Raw genomic sequence first — 20,690 nt, forward strand, 5'->3', positions numbered from 1 at the left:
GCTATTGAATTGTATGAACTGTTTGTATATTTTGGAAATTAAGCCCTTGTTGTTCGACACATTTGCAAATATTTTCTCCCAGTCCACAGGTTATCTTTTTGTTTCGTTTATGGTTTCCTTTGCTGTGCAAAGGCTTATAAGTTCAATTAGGTCCCATTTGTTTATTTTTGCTTTCACTTCTGTTGCCATGGGAGACTGACCTAAGAAAACTTTACTATGATTTATGTCAGAGAATGTTTTGCCTATGTTCTCTTCTAGGAGTTTTACAGTATCATGTCTTATATCTAAGTCTAAAGCCATTTTGAGTTTATTTTTGTGTATGTTGTGAGGGAGTGTTCTCACTTCATTGATTTACATGTGGCTGTCCAGGTTTTCCCCACTTGCTGAAGAGACTGTCTTTTCTCCATTGCATATTCTTGCCTCGTTTGTTGAAGATTAATTGATCATAGGTGTGTTGGGCTCTCTGTCTTACCCATTGATCCATATGTCTGTTTTCTGTGCCAATACCACAGTGTTTTGATTGCTGTAGCTCTGTAGTTTTGTCTGAAGTCTGGGAGGGTTATGTCTCCAGCTTTGTTCTTTTTCCTCAGGATTTCCTTGGCAATTCTGGATCTTTTATGCTTCCATATAAATTTTAGGATTACTCGTTCTAATTCTGTGAAAAATGTCATGGGTAATTTGATAAGGATCACATTAAACCTGTAGATTGCTTTGGGTAGTATGGTCTTTTTAACAATATGAAATGTTCCAGTCCAAGAGCATAGGATATCTTTCCATTTATTTGTGTCATCTTCAGTTTCCTTTATCATTGTTTTATAGTTCTCAGCACATAGGTCTTTCACCTCCTTGGTCAGGTTTATTCCTAAGTATTTTTTTTTTTTGATGCGATTTTGAAAGGGATTTTTTTTTTTTTACTTTCTCTTTCTGATATTTCATTATTAGTGTAAAGAAATGCAACAGATTTCTGCATGTTAATCTTGTATTCCTGTTATCTTGCTGAATTCATTTATTAGTTCTAGTAGTTTTTGTGTGGAGTCTTTAGGGTTTTCTATATATACTATCATGTCATTTACATATAGTGACAATTTTACTTTTTCTCTTCCAATTTGGATACCTTTTATTTCTTTTTCTTGTCTGATTACTGTGACTAGGACTACCAATACTATGTTGAATAGAAGTGGTGAGAGTGGGCATCTTTACCTCCTTCCAGATTTTAGTGGGAAGGCTTTCAGCTTTTCAACATTGAGTATTAGGCTGGCCATGGGTTTGTCATAAACGTATTTTATTACGTTGAGATATGTTCCCTCTGTACCCACTTTGGTAAGAGTTTGCATCATGAATGGATGTTGAATTTTATCAAATGCTTTAGAAAATTAAAAATTACATACATGACATTTGATTTCTAGGGAACCAAGGTAGTCTAAATAGTTCTCTATATGTTGTGTGTTTGTGTATGTGTGTTTGAGTGTGTGTAGAGATGTGTGCCTTCAAATTGTAAGCCCTTTGTGGATAAGAACTACATCATATACTTTTTTATATGCCTGCTGTACTCAGCAGAATCCACAGCAGTTAGTAAATTCATAGGTACTGAATTCCTGAAGGCATTCTGGCTCATCCTGGCATTTCATGCCAGACAAGTGGCAGTGGCTGTGCCTGGGGCCCCTCAAAAACATGAGGTGGGGAACAGGTCTGAGGGGGAGTCTCGCCATGGAGCAGCCAGGCCATGAAGGACCTCCGTGGGCTCCTGTGGTCAAGCTGAGTTTGTCTTAGGAAACTCTTTCCAGGTACTTGGTGTCCACAGACTCTGGAGCTGTCTGCCAGCTCTGCTAATCATTCACCACCCTTCACTTCCTTCTTGGCTACTTGTGGGCAGTGAGTGTCTGGTTTGGGATGGGTGATTCCTATCTTCAAAGTCGTGGTCAGGATGTTCACATTTTAATGAACAACACGCAGCCCTGGTGCCTGGCCAAGGTGGGGCCTGAGCAACCCGGACGGGACCTGAAGTGGGGCCCTTTGTCCTCATATGTTCCACTTTCAACCTCACATTGCTCTGGGGTCAGTGCTGCTGTTCTCTCTCCTCTTCTGACCACTGACTCACAGCTGCAGGAACAACTGGGGAGAGGAGGATAGGAGCTGGAGAAAGCTCTGCTGCACCCACCTTACTAGGACCACAGCCTCTAAGTACAAGAAGCAACATTAAAAGCAATCAAATGTGGCTCCTCTTGAGGCCTGTAACCACATGCTTCCTGTCCTGGTCCTGCTGATACATAGAGGAGCGATGGACCCTGGGCCTCTCCCAGAGCAAATCCAAGAACCTAAGAGAATCCCTCGGGTTCTCTCCTCTTGACGACTTCAGAAGCGTCACTCAGATTTTCCCTTTGAATCTCCTACCTCTGAGCATTGAGCACTACAGAGCTCTCCCAGTGTTTTGGTAATTCACCAAAAGGGAGAAGACAAAAGATAAACATGTTCACTTCTGTGCAACCATATTCATGCCCTTTTATTTTCATTTTAATAGAAAGTTAAGTTGAACACTCAGTTTTTTTTAGATGAGGGGTATGACATGCAGCAAATCAAGGGGAACTGGAGTGAGAAGGCAGATTTCTGACTTCCATCGATGCATTTTCCATTCTTCATGCTGCTTTCTTAGAACTGTGTTTCTACACCTCAGTGGTAACAATGGTCACCTCCAGATTGTGTAATGTTCTTCTTTTTGCTGATGCATTTTATCTGACTTTTCTATAATGACTGTATATTAATTGAATAAAAATACTTAACTTTAAAATTTAAAGTTAGAAAATTCCCCCAGAAAGCTGAATTAAGTTTCGCTTTTCTAATTTCCCTTCACACTCAAATCCCTAGCCCCACCAAACCTCTAAATAGCAAGAAGAAATCTGAATTACCGTCATCCTCAAGGGCAGGAAGATTTAACTTTTTCTGGAATTAAGTGGACTTGTGGAAGTGTAGGTAGTTGGGTAGGAGTGAAGTCTCAGAGGCAGTGCTGTGACCTGTGTGTAAGTTCTCCTCCTCTTCACTAGGGGCACTGTCAGCATACAGGTGCTGCCTCTCTGCCCCACAGCATTACTTGTACCGTAAGGACAGATGATTATGCAGAAGACTGTGATGTCAGTACCATTCACGTTGAGCAATGAACTTCTCCCCTCAGCATTATTATCACCCCCAGAGAAATTCCTATTCCATGTACCTTCCACAGTAAACCCAGAACCACTATGAGCTTCACATTATCTGTACTTTGTTCTTCACCATCCTCTCTGCCTTATACTCAGCTGGCTGTTACCCAATACCTAGGACTCTGTCTTCTGAGGTGCATTAGACACTAGCAGAGTCATAGATAAATGAAGCTGATGGGCTAATTCACATTAAAATCCAAATGGCCAACACTAGCACACTGGAGTCACTCCTCTCAACGGTATCTACATTTTAGGGATTACACCTTAATGCCTTGCATCAGTTAGGGATAGATCATGGGAATATGGATTTCTTATGGATATTAGACCTTACACATTTGTAGTGAGGAAGTCTATGGAAGGCTCTTGCCTCTCTGTGTGATGGGGTGGAGGCCATTTCAGCTCAAATTGGCAGCAGTCAGGAAGAAGTACATTACACAAAGTTGGGGAAGAGCAAGGACAAACTGCAGCTTATGAAGATAGACTGAAGCCTCTGTCTTCCCCTCATCACCTCATACTTCAGTGGCAGGTGGCCTGCAGAAGCAGCTGGTGCCCTTCACACAAAGAGAAGCTGAGGGAGCTGTAGGCCTGGCTGTCCATGCCAAGGAGTTGAGCCAGCAGATCAGTAACTGAATACGTGAACTGCAGTGGCGCCTGGTACCCTACACCTTCAGAGTGTCTTAGGTTGCTTCATTTCCATCTTTAGGTTCTCTTGTAAACTTCTCTTGCAGCCAACTCAATCTGGAATCATAGAGGGAAGGTAACTCTAGGAAACATGGCTCAAGCTTGGTTAGGTTGACACAGTACAAAATACCCACTGTTCCTGAAATCAGTATCAAAAGTTAGCTTTTCAGATCCATTTACTGGCCAGTAGAAATGCTGAAGTGGGGAGACAAAGGTGGGGAGGTGAAAAGATAAGGGGAGGAGAGGAAGGGACCTTTCTTGGTGATCCTCAGAACACGTCTATAAAAGAAGAAAAGCCAGATAGGTACGAAACATGCTCATATATCCAAATGTTTTTAAATATATGTGTCCAGAAAGAAAACTTTGTAATCAGGCCAAAGTTATGTCTGAGAGATACCAAAGGAAACCTGAGGATTTGTGAGTGCCCAGGCTTCCTCTGGAGACCATGGCAACCCCTAATCCCATCCCATGCTTCTGTGCCCTTCTCTGAGTGCTGGGCAGTACCAGGGGAAGGAAGCCATAGGAGAAAGGGACAAGTATGACCAGAAGCGCCCCAAGGGCCCTAGAGGGGAGCCCCTAAAGGCACATTCACCAGCTGTCTGCTTTGGCAGAAGCCAGTTAGTCCCCAGCGTCCCAGAATGGAATGGAGCAATGAGGCTTTACACCACCAAAGTCATAGGCTTGTTTCAAGAAGCATTTCCTCTCTGTGGCGGAGCAGTGGGTGGGGTGAAATGATAAAAGTTGGTGGAAGGCAATTCTTTCCAGAGTCCAGATCTTGAAGTGGCCCCAGAAGGTGTGGACGTGCCTTGGTTTTACTCTTCTCACCTTCTTTAGAGGGATTTCTAGTTCACTGGGAACCTTTATCGGTCATGCGTACCCAGGGCTGTTTCTACTCTCATATGGGCTGTATCAAGCAGTAGTGGTCTCCAAAGCTGTGATATTCAGTGACTCTTTCCTGTATCCTTCATCACCTCCCAGGAGTAAGGGGAGATGGGCCAGGCTGTGGAAAATATCCTACGGAGGTTTGCTGAAGACGCTGGCTGGCTCTGGCTTGTTAGTGTATGAGATAAGCTGCGTGAAGAGAGGGCTGATACTGATGAACAGGGAGCTGCCCCTGACAGTTATGTACGCCAAAGAGTGGCAGCACGTCACCATGTACATCCTTCTCACCCTCAACGGCTGTGTAGAGGTCGTGAGCAAGAACTTGCTGCCTCAGCACTGGGTGCCCCTAGAAGAAGGGACCTTGGTGCTGACTTTCTATGTGCTCCTGCTGTTGCTGGTGTCACATGTTCAGGACTCAGCAGGGGTGGAGCTGCAGGTTCACTCTCTGCTCATCTTGGTGGTGTTGTTGCTGATGCTGGTGTTGACCGTACAGCTGTGGGTTCCCGACACGTTTCAACTCTCAGTGATCGGGACCTTTCTGTTTCAGATCATAGGCTCCTGGCTGGTACAGGCCGGCTTCATTCTGTACAAACCAGGCACCGGCTACCCGGGGCAGGATGATGACATCATTGACATCACGTTTGTCACCACCTTCTTCTGCTGGCATGTGATGATCGATGCTTTGTGCCTGTTGGGAATCTATGGCGTCTCTTCCTTTTGGCATTGTTGTTACCGTCCCAGCTGGAAGCTAACAGGGTCCAGAGAAGCTCCATGTTACACGACCACCGTGGGACCCCTCTACAAATTGCTGCAGGAAGTGGATCAGTCAGAGTCTGGCAGTCTCTCAACCTCTAGCTGGGTCTTAAATGTCTGGGCTCAGATCCTAGTGAGGGCTGAGGATAACAACTGTTGTGACCAAGTTTTCTGATCCCTGCTATTTTCCCTTAATTCTTGGTTCCTAGACTCTTTCCAATTACCTTTGTTGGGGGAACTCCTTTTTTGTCTACCTCTCATACACACTGATGTCAGATGATGAAAAAGCACAGGTGCTGCCAGCTGCCCATTTCTAGTCATTTGAGGCCTAATGTTATAATGATAAACAAACCTCAAGTAATCAATTGATATCCCCCACACAATATCTCTAAAATATCCAGTGTAGGTAATAAACTTGCATGCTATTAATTTACTATAGTATTTGAGATGTAACAGAGAAGCCCTCCCCTTGAAGGCCAGCCAAGAAAAGACTTCTCAAACACTCTTAAGGTTGGGGGGAGAAATTTGCAATTCTCACAAAATTCCACCAGAGGGCACTATATTCACATCACCCCAGCCAAGCCTCTAACTCTCCAACCCAGTAAAAAGTCTCCTAAGAACCGGTTCAAAAAAAGTGGGGGGAGGGGAAAGGAGGTCAGGAAAAATATAGAGCCAAGTTTACGTATTGTCCAAATATCCAGAAAATGTACCCAAGCGCTGTTTGCTTCCCGCTAATATTTGGCGTGGAAATGTGAAATAAACAAGGATTCAAATCAACTAATGGGATAGGAGTGAGGGAGGATGAGCTGTGGATCCAGTTGAGGATATCTTTGGGAAAAGTACCAACTCAAGGACACACTCTGATCCTAGTCAGTTTTTGACCACAATGCTAAATTTCCTAAACTTCTAAATAAGCTTCAATAATGTTCCAATCAATCTAGAGAACAAAGATAAATCCATACATACCTTGAGAATAGGAAGAAAATTTATCTGTGAAGATCCCACATTCACAAAACAACGAAACAGATTATTAAATACACAAAATGATCTCCAAAGATTCCTTTAAAAAGAACCTGTCATACAGCAATTTTTCCCCTGGTAATCTAGTTATTCACAAAGAATATATTGAATGTCCATTGTATGTAAGGTACTGGGTAAGCCACTATGCAGGATTCAGAGGTAAACTAGTTGGTTCCTGGACTGGGTACTTTCCTTAGTGGGCACAGTAGGGATTTCGGAGTTTAGAGGTGGTGGCCCAGGAATGCATCACCCACAGCCCGAGAAGGCTGAAGGAAGGGCAACAGAAAAAGGCTCTCAAGGGAATTGCACCTTGGAAGCATATTAGCCTGTGAAATGCTGCACTAAGGTGAATCCAGCTAGCTACTGCAAGTGAGCACGTCCTCAGCTTCCTCACTGGTCAGCTAGAATGATTTGAAGGTTCATTCTAGAATTATACAGCTGTAATTTTCTCAGTAGCACTTATTTTACCATGTCGTTAGCTAAGATGAACTTAATTCCTCCCAACTCTCCAAGCAGTTTCCTATGAGAGACAAGATTTGGGGTAGGGCTCAGACCCAAACCTTCAGTCATAAGGTGTAGGCTGGGAAATGAAGTGTTCTCTATATTTGAATGGTTTCCAGGGGCCTTCAACAAAACTCAAATCAGACAAAAAAAAAAAAAAAAAGCTGAGACTTGAATTTCTAATTTCCTAACCTGAGCTTAAGAATATCAAACAATCAGAAAAGAGATAAAGAACAATTCCTCTGGGTTCAGTGTTAGATACCAAATTGACGTAAAACCTGGTCTTTCCTTCTTTAATTGTGTACTGTGAAATTTGAAGGCTTGGTCAATTGCAGCTTTTCCCCAAAATGTGCTTTAAGAGTAATGACATCAACTTCCAAGGCTGTTTCTTTTTCTTTTGTTTTATTTTTGTTTTGCTTTAAGATATACAATGGTCTATTCTTTTGGAAAGAACTGGCGTTGGTTTATTGAAAAAAAAAATTTATAATTCTGGGTTGGGTTTCCAGGGTGTTCCTCAAGCCTGAGTCTCAGCTATGTCTCTTTAGCCTAAGTTAAGGGTTTTGTTCAATGCCTACTGAAATCATTCAAATGTTGGAAAAACTCCATTTCCCAAACTACATGTTCTGGTTGAAGGTTTGAGTACGTTTGAGCCTTACCCCAAATCTTGTCTCCAATGAGTGCAAGGCAACCAACCACACAGGCCTTGGGAAGGCACGCTCAGATCACTAGATTAAGGGCTTACGACCTGCAGAGTGAGAATGGGTCCTTTAAAAGAGAGTGAAAGAAATTGAGAGAATTCACAGGTAAAGCCCAGCCAAGACAAGGCCTTTATTTCAAGCAGCAGAACAACACTGAAGAAATGCTTTTTTTCAGTCCCCAGTCATTTCTGCAGATTTGGAACCAAATTTTTACCTGTGATATTTCTCTCCCACTCCACCCACCCCTTGGACACAGCTGCTCTATTCTAAGAGAGAAAAACCTGACTTCAAAGCACACGTAACAGAATCCCCTGTGTGCTTTGATACTGGGTGTACCAGGAGACAGAAGAGTTCATCCGTTCAAGTGCTCTAATGCTTTTTAGGGAGCGAGTGGAGAATGTGGGCGGGTAGCAATTTAGGGAAGAAGGAGAAAGAGAACAAAGGGCAGCAGACACAGCAAAGTCAAACAGGATCAAACAGTCCATTCTACTTCTAACTTCTCTAAAAGTACAGTCTGGGTTTCTGGGGACGAACCAGTTAGTTTAAGGACTTTCTTCTGCTTTTTCTTCCCTCATACTCTTTTAAGGTTCCCTGAACAATCATTGGGCTCATTTGGGCCCTAAATCGGTTGGGTTAAGTAAGTATGGTGCTGACTAAGGGGGACAAGGCCTCTTGTTCTGCCTGAAAAACTCAGTAGTCATGTATTACCTTCCTAACCCTCACAAAGTATGCCCCGTCACGTGAATGGATCAAAGCAAATCCATTTCCATTCTTGGAAAAGCAGCTCAAAGCACATGTTCTCTTGATGGTGCCGCTGTCATTTCTGTGTGGTCAACAAACATCGGTTATTGACCACTCACCCTGGACACTCCTGGGGGACACTAAGATGAATAAGCTGCTCAGGGAGGTTAAGACACCAGCAAGGGCGGCAGGCACCCACAGACTAGAAGCTTTAAGAACTGCACATGCTTCCTACTTTTCCATTTTCTATTCTGTGTGCCATCCCCGCCTCGGGTGCTGGTGGTGACGAGTACAGTAAAAAGCTCTGGTTCACTTCTGGCAGTTTGGCAACTGGAAATTAACATTTTCTAAAACAAGAACATGACTCTTCCCCTCCCTCACGCCCCCTCCTCAACAATTTAAACTCAAGACCTCACAGAAAGAAATGGAATGAAGACATCTCAGTTTGCTACCAGGTCTAAGCCCACTCTCATAAAACCAACGGTAGAGCATTACACGAAGTTAGGAAGTTGTACTTCACAGTTGTGGTGGGGAAAGAAAGAATCCAATCCCATCAGATTATCTTGGCCTATAATAATTATTATTGCTCTTTTCTAAAAATTTACTATATGCATGTGCCTTCACAATTAATCCTTACAATATACAAGGTAGACGTTATTCTTATTTTGGAGGCAAGGAATCTGAGGCTCTAGGGCTAAGTACCTACCCCAACACAAAGCTGGTAAGAAGTAAAGCCCAGATCTGAACCTGCGTTGCCTGAACTGAAGCCCAGCTTTTAACCATCATATCGAAGGATCACATAAAGGATGGAATCCCTTACACTTGCAAGGCGACTTACCTGGTCCACAATGTTACCTGTCTGAAACATACCAAAAGCCCCTGTTTGAGGTGAATCTTGCATCTCTCATTTTAAATCACTACAGTGTTAGACACACTCTCACAGGGAAGGGATGTTGACCAAAGAAGCCAAGTTATGTGTGTGTGGTCACAGGCAACATTTCTTTTCCATATTTGTGGTACAAAAAATAACCAGAAGTGCAAACTTCTTCCCTTCCTCTTCCAAAGGCCCTGGAAACATGACTTCTTAGTCTTCAAACAGAAAACCTCGAAGTCTCAAATACTGGGGCTCTTGAAAGATGCAATAAAGGCTAGACACCATCAGATGGATTCAGGCAATAAAAATAGTATGATCAAGTAATAGCACTGGTAGAAATGAAAACATTATATTCACGTGTGTGTTGTGTATGTGTTGTATACATATATATATAGTTATTGTGTATCTGTTGACAAGCATCCACTTCAAGACTGTGTTCACATACACATACACGTTTTCTCAACTATCATAGTAAGGCTATAAGGAGAGAGGAGGAAGGGGTACTGATTCTCATTTTCCATATTACAAAAACGTGCAATAAATTACTTGACAAACAAAAACAGACAGAATTCGTTTCAGGAATTCTAAATTTTTGACATACCCTGAGCTTCGAAGAGGAGATGCCAAGACTTCACCTTCCTTTCAGCTGTCCTCGGGAAACAATTTGCACACAGAATTTCAAATCTGATGGGCGACTCTTAAGGTCCTTTCTTGAACCGCTTTACTGAACAGAATTTCAAATCTGATGGGCGACTCTTAAGGTCCTTTCTTGAACCACTCTATTTATTTTATTTTTTTAATTAATTAATTTTATTTTATTTATTTTTGGCTGCGTTGGGTCTTTGCTGCTGCGCACGGGCTTTCTCTAGTTGCAGCGAGCGGGTGCTACTCTTTGTTGCGGTGCGCGGGCTTCTCATTGCAGTGGCTTCTCTTATTTCAGAGCACGGGCTCTAGGCGCGTGGTGTTCAGTAGTTGTGGCTCACGGGCTCAGTAGTTGTGGCTCGTGGGCTGTATGGTGCAGGCTCAGTAGTTGTGGCGCATGGGCTTAGTTGCTCCGCGGCATGTGGTATCTTCCCGGACCAGGGCTCGAACCTGTGTCCCCTGCATTGGCAGGCGGATTCTTAACCACTGCACCACCAGGGAAGTTCCGCTTTATTTATAGATGAGGGAACTTGGGCCCAGAGGCTGCGAGAATTGCCTCAGGTGTGGCAGAGGCAGAATCAGGTCTCCCGACTTGTGTCTCCGCCCGCCAGGATCCCTTCTATGGAATGAGACAAAACACAGCACTTTCACTACCAATGTGAGATCCTAGACTTCTGTTCACATCCCCAAACCCGCCGAGAGACCTCCGGCAGCCTCGTCTGCGCCGCCCCCTCCGACGCCTGGCCACGGCTGCGGCGAGCCCAGGGCTTCCCCCACCCCGCGAGCTCCCTCACAAACTTGACCCGAGGGCCGGGAAAGGGGGCCGGGGGTTCTCTAACAACAAAAGGCAAAAGTGGGTGCCCGTGGGTCAGAATTTCCTCTGGGAGCTCTGGGGCGTGCAGTGTGACCTAGTAAAAGAGAGAACTCTCCCGCAAAATATCCGACCTGAATGCAATACTGGGCTGCGAGGCCAGCCCCAGGCCGGGCGGGCGGGGGCGCCGCGCCGCTGCGCGGCAGCCCGGGCCGGCGGGGTCCTTCCCGGCAGGCACTGGGCCCTCCGCCGCCGCCGCCGCCGCCGCCGCCGCCGCCCCGCCCTTCCTCGCTCCCCTCCCCCACATCCCCTTCCCCCACCGCCCTTTCCCTTTCTTTCTTTCCCGGGCCGGCTCGCCCCCACCCCGGCGGCGCCCGCTCGGCGGCTCGCCCAATGGCCGAGTTGCCGGGACGCGCATCAGCTGATCCGCCTGGGCTCCGGGCCTCTGGGAGCCAATCAGGGCGCCGGGGGCGGCCCCGACTGCAGATAAAGCGTGCGGGGCCGCAGACGGCCTTGCAGAGCCGAGAATGGGAGAAGAGCCGGCTGTGTAAGCAGTTCTTCTGGCCTCCTCGCCTCTCCTCTCCGCACCTCGCTCTCGCGGCCTGCCCACCCTGCCGCCTGCTCGCCGCCCAGGTAAGCGCCTGGCCGGCCCGGGGGGCTCGGAAGTGTCGCGAGCCGCCGCGCTCTGACCGATCGGCTGAGCTCGGTTCGGCCCCTTCCCACCTCCAGCCTCTACTCTGCGCCCCGGCCTGCGGGCCCTTCCGCTTGCTTCCGCCGCCTGTGCCTCCCGGCGGGTCTGGGTCGGCGATGGCGGGGCGCGCGAGTCGCCAGGGCTTCGAGAAGGGCGGGGAGTTGTTTTGATCTTCCTTCAGCTGCTTGCAGCCCCAAGCGCCGCCCCTGGATGTCGCTCGGCAGGGCGAGCTGTGGAGGCACTGCCCGGGCCCGGCGCCCTCGGCTCGGCCATGTGGTGTGCGTGGTGGATGGAGTGGTCCCCTGCTGGAGCCTCGCTCTTTTCCTCCGCGGAGGCGGGCCCTGGGGCGGTCGTCGCGGTTAGCCGCCTGCGCGGAGGCGAGGGGCAGTGAGCGTCTGTGTTGCGGCCCGCTCCCGCCGCGGGCTCCCGGGGGCCTACCCCTGTGACTGAACAATGGGGAGCCCGGGATGCGGCATGGCCGGCGGGCGCGGCGGGTGGAGAGGACTGGCCGGCCGGACAGGGGCAGCAGCGGCACGCTGTCCCTCTGGCGGATGTCCCCATCCCCCGCCCTCCTAGCCCTGTCCTTGGAGAGGGATGGCCCCCTCGGCTAGGCCCTGAGATCCAGACGGGGGCCCAAGGGGCGGGGCGCCGACTTTCGGGACCTTTCTGTGGGAAAGGGCTGCTCTCAAAGTGGATTATCCCAACCACCCCGGGGGCGGGAAGCGGGGATCCTCCCCTGGCCGCAAATCCGTAAAGAAGACCATGAACGAAGGTGACGACCTGGAGTCTCGGTCCTCGGGGTCCCCCTCCAACTGCTTCGGCTTCGTCGCCTACTCAGTGAACGCCAGAGAGAAACTGCGAGTCAAGATCGAGACGTTGACCTACCAGCCTTCGCATTCCAGCTCGTCCCGGTCCGATCCCTACCGCTCTCCAACTCCCTCTCCCTCTCCGTCTCCCTCGCCCAGAAACCTCCGGTGCCTGGACCAGCGAGAGCCGGAGACCCACGAGAGGCGCGAACGCCACTCGGAAAGGAGAAAGGCTAAGGAGGGCATCGATACCGTTGACCTTATGTGGCTGGGGTGAGTGAGGAGCAGGGATGAGGACCCCGGCTCCCACTGCAGCTGCAGAAACAGCTAAAAACTGCAGAATCCCATCCCTCCCAGCACCCACCACGTAATCTTGGCACCTCGGCGGCACCAGTTGATATAGTAGACTAGGCTGTTGGCATTGCAACTCGTCACCAAAAAGAGCAGGATCCGAGGCTTAAAGGGAGACAGAGTGGTTTGAAATTGGAGGTGTAACAGGTTGGGGACGAAAGCCAGAGACCGGGTTATAGCTTTTAGTGGGAGCTGAAAGGGTCAGGGATTGCTCCCTCTGGCTTTTAAAGGCAGGATGGGCGTCGGGGGTGGGATTTGACTGACCAAGTCTTCTACAGGAGTAGGCAAAGGTAGTGGTTGTCTGCTAACACTGCTTGACAGACAGCTTCTCCGCTTTCGGGGGCGGGGGGTGGGGGGAGAAGGGTGAGGCTGTTGGAGGGAGAAGCAGTTATGTTTTCAGCTGGGCAAACATGGACGGTTGCCCATAGAAACTTTGCCACTGTACTTCAGAAAGTTACCCAAGTCATTGGAGGAGAACAGTGTGTTCCCTTTCCAGCCACCCTGGGCTGTCGACAGCAGAGGGAGGGGTGGAACGTTTCCTCTTAATGTTGAGGTTTGGTTTTGTGGCTTCAGTGTCTCTTCTTTAAGGGGTTTGGTTTTGCGGTGGAGCCTCGCAGTTTTTAGCATGCCTCAGCTTTTGAAACCCCAGAGCTTTTTGATTTAGAAGTGGGAATTTCTTAATTACTTGAAAAGCTCTCTGGTGGAATCTGGTCAAACTTAAATCTCCTGTCTGAAGTGAGAACTTTGCCTCAGACTGATGCAAATTATGCCATCGTGTATCTTAGAATCCAACTTGGATTGGCTATTTTTACATCTTGGTAATTGTAATAACTGCTGTTCTTCTAGGAAGCCACCAGTCTCTTAAAGCTTCTAGCTAGCCCCCTTGTTTCATCCTACCAACTAAATGGGGGGGGGGTGTTTGTTTTTTGGAAGGGTGGAGGAATCTTCAAAAGCACTCTTTACTGAGATATCCTCTGGGGTGTAAGGAAAAGGGAAGACTTAACCCAGAGATCATAGCAGCCAAGCCTTTCTGTGGCTGGATTTTACTTGGAGACGATGTCTGTTCGGCAGACTTTCTGTTTCAGAACTTTTGTATCTTCATTGTGTTTTGGGGTTTTTTTCTCCCTCTAGTATCTTAGTGTGAAAAATGAAACAATTCCTCTACCTCTGATAAACTGCAAAAAGTAGAGCTTAGTGCTCACAAGTTTAGATTCTGGCTTGAGGAAGCTTATAAGGAGACTTTTGTCTAGTATAAAAGTTTAATCTTCCTGAAAGCAAGTTAAATAGGGAGGGGCCACCACTCCCGCTGCTTCTTGATTTAGTTGTCCTTATTGCGTCAGAGGATCTGTTTGGAGTTGGTGTTCTTATTTTATTTTGTCTCTCTCCAGAACACCTTCCACCATGGCCACCTCGGCGAGCTCCCACTTGAACAAAGGCATCAAGCAGGTGTACATGTCCCTGCCTCAGGGTGAGAAAGTCCAAGCTATGTATATCTGGATTGATGGTACTGGAGAAGGACTGCGCTGCAAGACCCGGACCCTGGACTGTGAGCCCAAGTGTATAGAAGGTGAGAGACTGAGCTGGCTGGGAGCAGCGTGAGGGTGGGCAGCAGCCTGAGACCAAGCCACTAGATTTGGCCTCTGTTTGTGATGCTTTTCGAAGGCGGGACTTTTCAGACTTCATTCAACCAACATTAAGCTCCTACACTGCCTTCAAGCATAACAGCAATGGACCCCTTCATTTAAATGAAATCTTGCGTGTAAGCCAGTATATTGAAGGAAAAGAGACAAAGTCTGGGGGCAAGAGGGGTTGGAAACTTTGTTTACTTGGGCAGTCCTACTTAATTGGCCCTAAGGTACCGCCAGGAACCCAGTTTGAAAACCACCGCTGTAACCTGACTGTGCCATCTACTTTACAAACTCTTTGAATGCTGTTTCAGACTCATGTGTCACTGAGGTTCTACATGCAAAACAAACACCCTAAAGTGGTCTCTAGGACCAGCCATCATTAGTTTTTAGTTGATGCCACTTCTGGAAATTCTTAAGCTGGCTGATTGCTTATCCTACAGGAGCTATTATATGAGTTGTGACAACTTCATTCTTTTGGTCTAGAACAAACCATAGCCACTCTCCTTCTGGAAAGGGACCGTGGTCCATCATCTTTTACCTGCTTTTAGGTTAGGTTACTCTTCTGATAATGTTCACATTTGAGCAAATGAATGAATGACTATAATATAAAGCATATACTGTGCACCTGCTATGTGGCAGGTGTTGGATAGGCCCTGGGAATACAAGATGAGAGTCTGGTCTCTGCCTTGGGAGAACTCATAGTCACCTGGAGTGATGAAGGAACTGGCCCTTAAAACATAGTGTGGATACGTGACATGGGAGCACCATTGAATAAGTCATCCGGCTAGTGTCTGTTTCCTCATCTGTTAAAATAAGGACACCACTTGAACTAGGACAGTCCGTCACACAGCGGGGGGAGGAATTAGAGAAAGAAGCAACACAGTTGGCTCTCAGAGAATCTTTATTTCTCCTATTTCAATACTTTAAATGAGGACTGACTGACTGACTGGTGATATCCAGTTTGTCTCCTTGGTGTCCAGTAGACTTATTTACAGAGGAAACGTCATTCTTAGGTTGTTCTTGTGACTGTTACGTCTTTTAGGAAAGTGATGCAGTGGTCTTACTTGGAACTCAGATAGGAAGGACTGTAGGGCTACCTGCAAACATCAGGGTTTGTGTGTTAATAGTGGCAGTCATGCATGCCTCACTGGCTTTCTGGACAAGAGAGTACAGATCTTGTGAAGATCTGAAAAGTTCCTGTGCGTTTTAACTATAATTTTCCCCTCTCTTTTTTACCCCAGAGTTGCCGGAGTGGAATTTTGATGGCTCTAGTACTTTTCAATCCGAAGGCTCCAACAGTGACATGTATCTCGTCCCTGCTGCCATGTTTCGGGACCCTTTCCGCAAGGACCCCAACAAGCTGGTGTTCTGTGAAGTCTTCAAGTACAACCGAAAGCCTGCAGGTGTGTATAGGATAGGTATGGATACCCCACCCCAGTCCATGAATTGTAAAGGTGGGCGGGAGAGGATATTCCAAAATCGGTATTGGAAAGACGAGCTTACCTCAGAACTGTCTTAGAAGTCTGAAGGATTGGACATGGACCTCTCCATCCTGAACTTCCTTGTTCAGAGAGGTTGTATGGTCCATCCTCCCATTGTTGGTTCCATAAAACGACATTGAATTCTTCTAAATCTGCTGGGGGAGTGCCGCATGTCACAGTCCTCCTGCCTGTAGATTTTAAGAACATGGATTCTGAAGTTAGAATGTTGGGTTTGAGTTTTAGATCTGCCACTTACTTGGTATGAACTTGGGCAAGTTACTTTTCTCCTATACTTTTCACTTCCCCGATTTTAAAATGGGGAAAATAATGAAATCTGTCTCATAAAGTTGTTTAGAGGATTAATTGAGTTAATATGTGCAAATGATTGAGAAGAATTGTATGTTATTGGTTGCCTTTTCATTCCAGAGAGCTTGTCTTCTTTCTCTGTCCACTGACTAAAATAAGAGCATCTTGGTTCACTGATAACATACGTTTGCCTTGAGGTTTGCTGTAACTGCACCTTTGGTTTTTGTCTGGTATACCCTTTGCTCCCAGTTCTCCACCATTCACCTTTTTAAGCTCAGCTGGAGTCTCACGTCCATGAAGTCTCTTGCTACACTCAGCCAGTGAGACTTTTTGGCAAGTCACTTAGTGACTCTGGACCTTACTTGTCTTTGTTTTGAGAGGCATTATCAAATTGTGGTAAAGGGCCTGAGCTCTGAAGTCGACAAGCAGGGTTTCCTGACCTTGCTGCTTGTGCTGTACCCTGGGCAGGCTACCTACCATCTCTGAGCCTCATTTTCTCATTTGTGAAAACGGAGACTTGTAATACCCACCTCAGGGCTGTTAGGAAAACGAAGTTGGGGGTTTTCTTTGATGTAACGTAGAGATCTTAAAATGGTTCCTGGGACATAGTGAAACAGCCATAATGAGTCTATAAAGTTCCGGTCTGGGTTAGAAATTGTTCCCAGTTGAGCTCGTCACATTTTATTTTATTTTTATTTTTTTGTACTAACCAGTACTATAGAACTTAGCACTTTATCTGCTCACCTGGAATGTAAAGCTCTTAATAGGCAAATGATTCTCTCAATAAAAATTGTAGATTTGGCTCTAAATGCTTGAGAAACTAGGAATAAGTCTGACAGCTAGAAGCAGTTCTTTTGTGAATAGAGGGTTTACGTGCCTGACATTTGGTATTTGGGAAGGAGCCAGCTTGCAGATAAGGTGAAAACTTGCTCTGTTCTGGATCCACTCCCATGTGACTCTGTTGTAACCCAGTTTAGTTATAAATAAAGCCTTTTGAGAGTCTCCCTGCAGATATATAATCATAGCTTCTCTTATCGTCCCCTTTTACACCGACCGACGGGGGCACAGAAAGGTTAACACTGGGTCAATTCAGCTTATAATCAACATCTCAAGTACCTGGAGTCCAAGGAGTATTTCCCATCAATGCAGGCATTCAGTACATTTGTCCATATGTCTCTAATAGTGTGTTGACTCTTTCTTTTTCCTAGAGACCAATTTAAGGCACACCTGTAAACGGATAATGGACATGGTGAGCAACCAGCGCCCCTGGTTTGGAATGGAGCAGGAATATACTCTCATGGGCACAGATGGGCATCCCTTTGGTTGGCCTTCCAACGGCTTCCCTGGGCCCCAAGGTAAGTCCCCTTGGTGAGGGGTGAATCTTGCTCCTCCCCAAGTGCTTAATTAGCAAGGAAAGTCTCTCTCTCCAGAGATGGGATTGAATCCTTGCGGATCAAAAAGCTAAGGGAGTATCCCTGAGTTTGGCTGAAATAATACCGTAAAGAGAGAGAGCCCTTGTGCTACCCAAATCCGGACGTGGATGTTGAGACATTAACATTGCGGGAAAACCTTTGGCCCTACTGAGAATGTGGCCAGGAGGGCCCCCTGCACTCCACTCCTGCACCTCCAGGTGAAGGCAGGGATGGTGATTCCAGAGAGCAAGTGTTGAGAGCTTTCTGACTTCTGACTTTGGGCCGTGCATCTCACACAGATAGGAATTTTCTTGATGTCCTGCCTCTTGACCTTCCATCTTGACGCCTCTGCAGGTCCCTACTACTGTGGTGTGGGAGCAGACAAAGCCTATGGCAGGGATATCGTGGAGGCTCACTACCGGGCCTGCTTGTATGCCGGCATCAAGATCGGGGGCACGAATGCCGAGGTCATGCCTGCCCAGGTAAATGGCTCAAGTCCGTCACCTTCCCCACCTAGAGGCGAGTGGAGACTTTTGCTAGCAAGGGCTGCTATGGGGCCCCGCTCCTTAACCCAAAGTCCTCAAGGTGGCTTGGAGTAGGGGTGAGAAGGGTGCACGTGTCAGAGCTTCTGGGTTGGGGTGAGCAGTGGGTTTTAAAGGCCAGTCTTCTCGTTCTCTCTAGTGGGAATTCCAGATAGGGCCCTGTGAAGGAATCGACATGGGAGATCATCTCTGGGTGGCCCGCTTCATCTTGCATCGTGTGTGTGAAGACTTCGGAGTGATTGCCACCTTTGATCCTAAGCCCATTCCTGGGAACTGGAATGGTGCCGGCTGCCACACCAACTTCAGCACCAAGGCCATGCGAGAGGAGAATGGTCTGAAGTGAGTGCCGCCTCCTGCTGGGGCTGTTTCACTCTCTTTGCAAGAATACTTGCCAAGGGTTTGATGTATCGGGGATGAGTCAGCCGCCTTCTCAGTTCGTACCTTGGCCCTTGGCTTCAAAAATTGTCTTCTGATCCTGTCATTTTGTTTCTATTTGAAAAGTACCCCAAAAATACTCTAGGAGTAGGATTCAAGGATGGTGATAGGGGAAAGTTGACACAGATGAATGCATTTGAAAGTCTTTAGTAAGAACTAAATTAGTAACCGTACAGGCTTATGAATGAATTCAATGCCTGTGGGTGGGAGAAAGTCCTTGATTGGGATCTTTTCATTCAACAAATGCCATCTACTGCATGTCTAGCACTCTTCCGAGCACTAAGAGACACAGCTTACAAGGGAAAGTGCTGCCCTTGTGGAGAATTTGTTCTCCTGGGGCCGTGTTTTGGTGAAGTAGACCCTGGACAACAGTCTTTGGTAGATGAGTCACTCCATTCTTGGATCCACACCTGCTCCTCTGCCCTTGAAGGGCGGGTTTCCTGGTGGCAGGTTGGACCCTCATCTTAACTGTCTCCTCCAGGTACATTGAGGAGGCCATCGAGAAACTAAGCAAGCGACACCAGTACCACATCCGAGCCTACGATCCCAAGGGGGGCCTGGACAACGCCCGGCGCCTAACTGGATTCCACGAAACCTCCAACATCAACGACTTCTCTGCCGGTGTGGCCAACCGTGGCGCTAGCATCCGCATTCCCCGGACTGTCGGCCAGGAGAAGAAGGGTTACTTTGAAGACCGTCGCCCCTCTGCCAACTGTGACCCCTTTGCGGTGACAGAAGCCCTCATCCGCACGTGTCTTCTCAACGAAACTGGCGACGAGCCCTTCCAGTACAAAAACTAAGTGGACTAGACTTGCAGCCGTCAAAACCCCTCCTAATCCTACATCCTGCTGCCACTCTCGCCCCTCTCACCCCTCTCACCTGTTATAATAGCTGTTAACTCAAAGGGCAGGATGTCAAGGTCTTTTTTTATTCCTCACTCTTGCTTTCTTTGGCCAGGATAGAGGGGTCAAGTTCTTAATCTCTTCACACCCACCTACCCCCCCACCATTTTTTTTCCTATCACTGAAGCTTTCTAGTGCGTTAGTCGGGGTGGGGTTGGGGAAACATAACCACTGCTTCCATTTAATCAGGTGTGTTTGTCCAATAGGCATAGCTATCCGGACAGAGAGCATAGTATTTGTGAAGGGAGGGGGAGGACTTTCTCTGCGTGGTAGCTGAGTGGGGGGCAGGGGGCTTGATTCTGTGGTAAGGTTAGGATTTCCCTTTCTTGGTGAGAAATTCCATTACTTATAAGGTTATAACCAACTTTCTATTAAAAGTGAGAATTAGGGGAGAAGGAGTGGTGGGAAATCAGGTGGGAAAATGCCCTAGATCTCCTAGTGTGGTGCTTCCCTTGCCTGGGGCTGAATGCCCTGACAAGCTCAGCATAAATGGATGGATAGCCCTACGTTAAAAGAAAGAGTTCCATGTTGTTTGGTCCTCCATTTATAACACAAAGCAGAGTAGTATTTTTATATTTAAATGTAAAAACAAAAAAATTATATATACGGGTGTGCAGATAAATGTGTGTTTTCTCCTTAGCAAGTAAAAACCATTCTGGTCACGGGGAGCCAAATTTGAGTTGAGTAGTCTGGTCTCCTTTTGCGGGGGGGAGGGGGGTGCTTGACAAGTTGGCTACTGGGCTCTCATCCCCTCACTACCACTTCAGGGCTTCTCTGCCCTGCTCACCCTTCTGGGGAGGCTGGCACGGGTTGGCTGTGTCAGCCCGCGGGAGCAGCAGCAGTCACCTGAGCCCTGGGGCTTTGGTTCAAAAGACACACACGTACTTGTACACACAGGGGTTTGGAAATATGAGTTGGCTGGTCAACTTGAGCATGTTACTGACAAGGGGGGTTGGGGGTTATTGTCTGGTGGGACTAGCATGTCACTAAAGCAGGCCTTTTGATATATTAAAAAAAAATTTTTTTTAAAGCAAAACAAGTTTAGATTTTAATCGTATTTGTAGGGTTTCTAAGCCTTTGTTTTACAGAATTGCTTGTTTGCTTCAGCTGTCTCCTTCCCATGTCTGCTGTTGGAGGAGATGGGGACAGGTCTGGAGTCAAAATACTTGTAATTTTGTGTCCTGGTGTCTATTCTCTGAGTGTGAAATATTCCCTTCCTTTGTTTAGATTCCTGAGGAGTTTTTTTTTTTCTTTTATAATAAAAACAAACCCCACCTTTGTTCCTACGTCTCCCCTACTGTTTCTGGCTGTTTCTGTGTTGGCTGCAGCAGGCAGGCTATGG

At 47.0% G+C, this 20,690-nt stretch overlaps 2 protein-coding genes and 1 long non-coding RNA gene across 4 annotated transcripts in view; 2 read left to right on the top strand and 1 right to left on the bottom strand.

Moving 5' to 3' along the window:
- The window catches only part of LOC138842365 (uncharacterized), a 51,628-nt gene extending 40,583 nt beyond the window's left edge, over positions 1-11,045 (bottom strand). Inside the window, exons 1-2 of the long non-coding RNA XR_011376780.1 lie at positions 10,929-11,045; positions 9,943-10,602 (exon numbers count right to left, since the gene is read on the bottom strand). This is a non-coding gene — a long non-coding RNA (uncharacterized lncRNA). The remainder of the gene's footprint in view (positions 1-9,942; positions 10,603-10,928) is intronic.
- TEDDM1 (transmembrane epididymal protein 1) lies at positions 1,708-5,682 on the top strand. The gene is made up of 2 exons (XM_060284431.1): positions 1,708-1,736; positions 4,638-5,682. Exons 1-2 carry the CDS (start codon positions 1,708-1,710, stop codon positions 5,680-5,682), a joined length of 1,074 nt encoding a protein of 357 aa, XP_060140414.1.
- A 222-nt stretch (positions 11,046-11,267) lies between the features above and the next one.
- On the top strand, positions 11,268-20,634 carry GLUL (glutamate-ammonia ligase). Of its 2 annotated transcripts, XM_030847628.2 has the most exons (8): positions 11,268-11,427; positions 12,451-12,564; positions 14,031-14,209; positions 15,512-15,673; positions 17,266-17,412; positions 17,824-17,951; positions 18,151-18,350; positions 18,928-20,634. In XM_030847628.2, the coding sequence occupies exons 2-8, from the start codon at positions 12,554-12,556 to the stop codon at positions 19,244-19,246; spliced, it is 1,146 nt and encodes a 381-aa protein (XP_030703488.1). In that variant the 5' UTR covers positions 11,268-11,427; positions 12,451-12,553; the 3' UTR covers positions 19,247-20,634. The 2 variants fall into 2 exon arrangements, with proteins under 2 accessions (XP_030703488.1, XP_030703489.1); XM_030847629.2 differs by lacking the exon at positions 12,451-12,564 and having other exon boundaries at positions 11,274-11,427.
- Positions 20,635-20,690: the final 56 nt, after the last annotated feature.

Source organism: Globicephala melas, chromosome 1 (genome assembly GCF_963455315.2).
Source record: "Globicephala melas chromosome 1, mGloMel1.2, whole genome shotgun sequence".
Classification (NCBI taxonomy): domain Eukaryota; kingdom Metazoa; phylum Chordata; class Mammalia; order Artiodactyla; family Delphinidae; genus Globicephala; species Globicephala melas.

Excerpts from the sequence above, each read along its gene's own strand:
- TEDDM1 (XM_060284431.1), top strand. The coding sequence starts at position 1,708 with ATGGAGCAGCCAGGCCATGAAGGACCTCC. Across the intron at positions 1,737-4,637 it reads CCAGGCCATGAAGGACCTCC|AGTCCAGATCTTGAAGTGGC; the intron begins GTGGGCTCCTGT and ends AATTCTTTCCAG.
- GLUL (XM_030847628.2), top strand. Across the intron at positions 17,952-18,150 it reads CCGAGGTCATGCCTGCCCAG|TGGGAATTCCAGATAGGGCC; the intron begins GTAAATGGCTCA and ends CGTTCTCTCTAG. Across the intron at positions 18,351-18,927 it reads CGAGAGGAGAATGGTCTGAA|GTACATTGAGGAGGCCATCG; the intron begins GTGAGTGCCGCC and ends TGTCTCCTCCAG.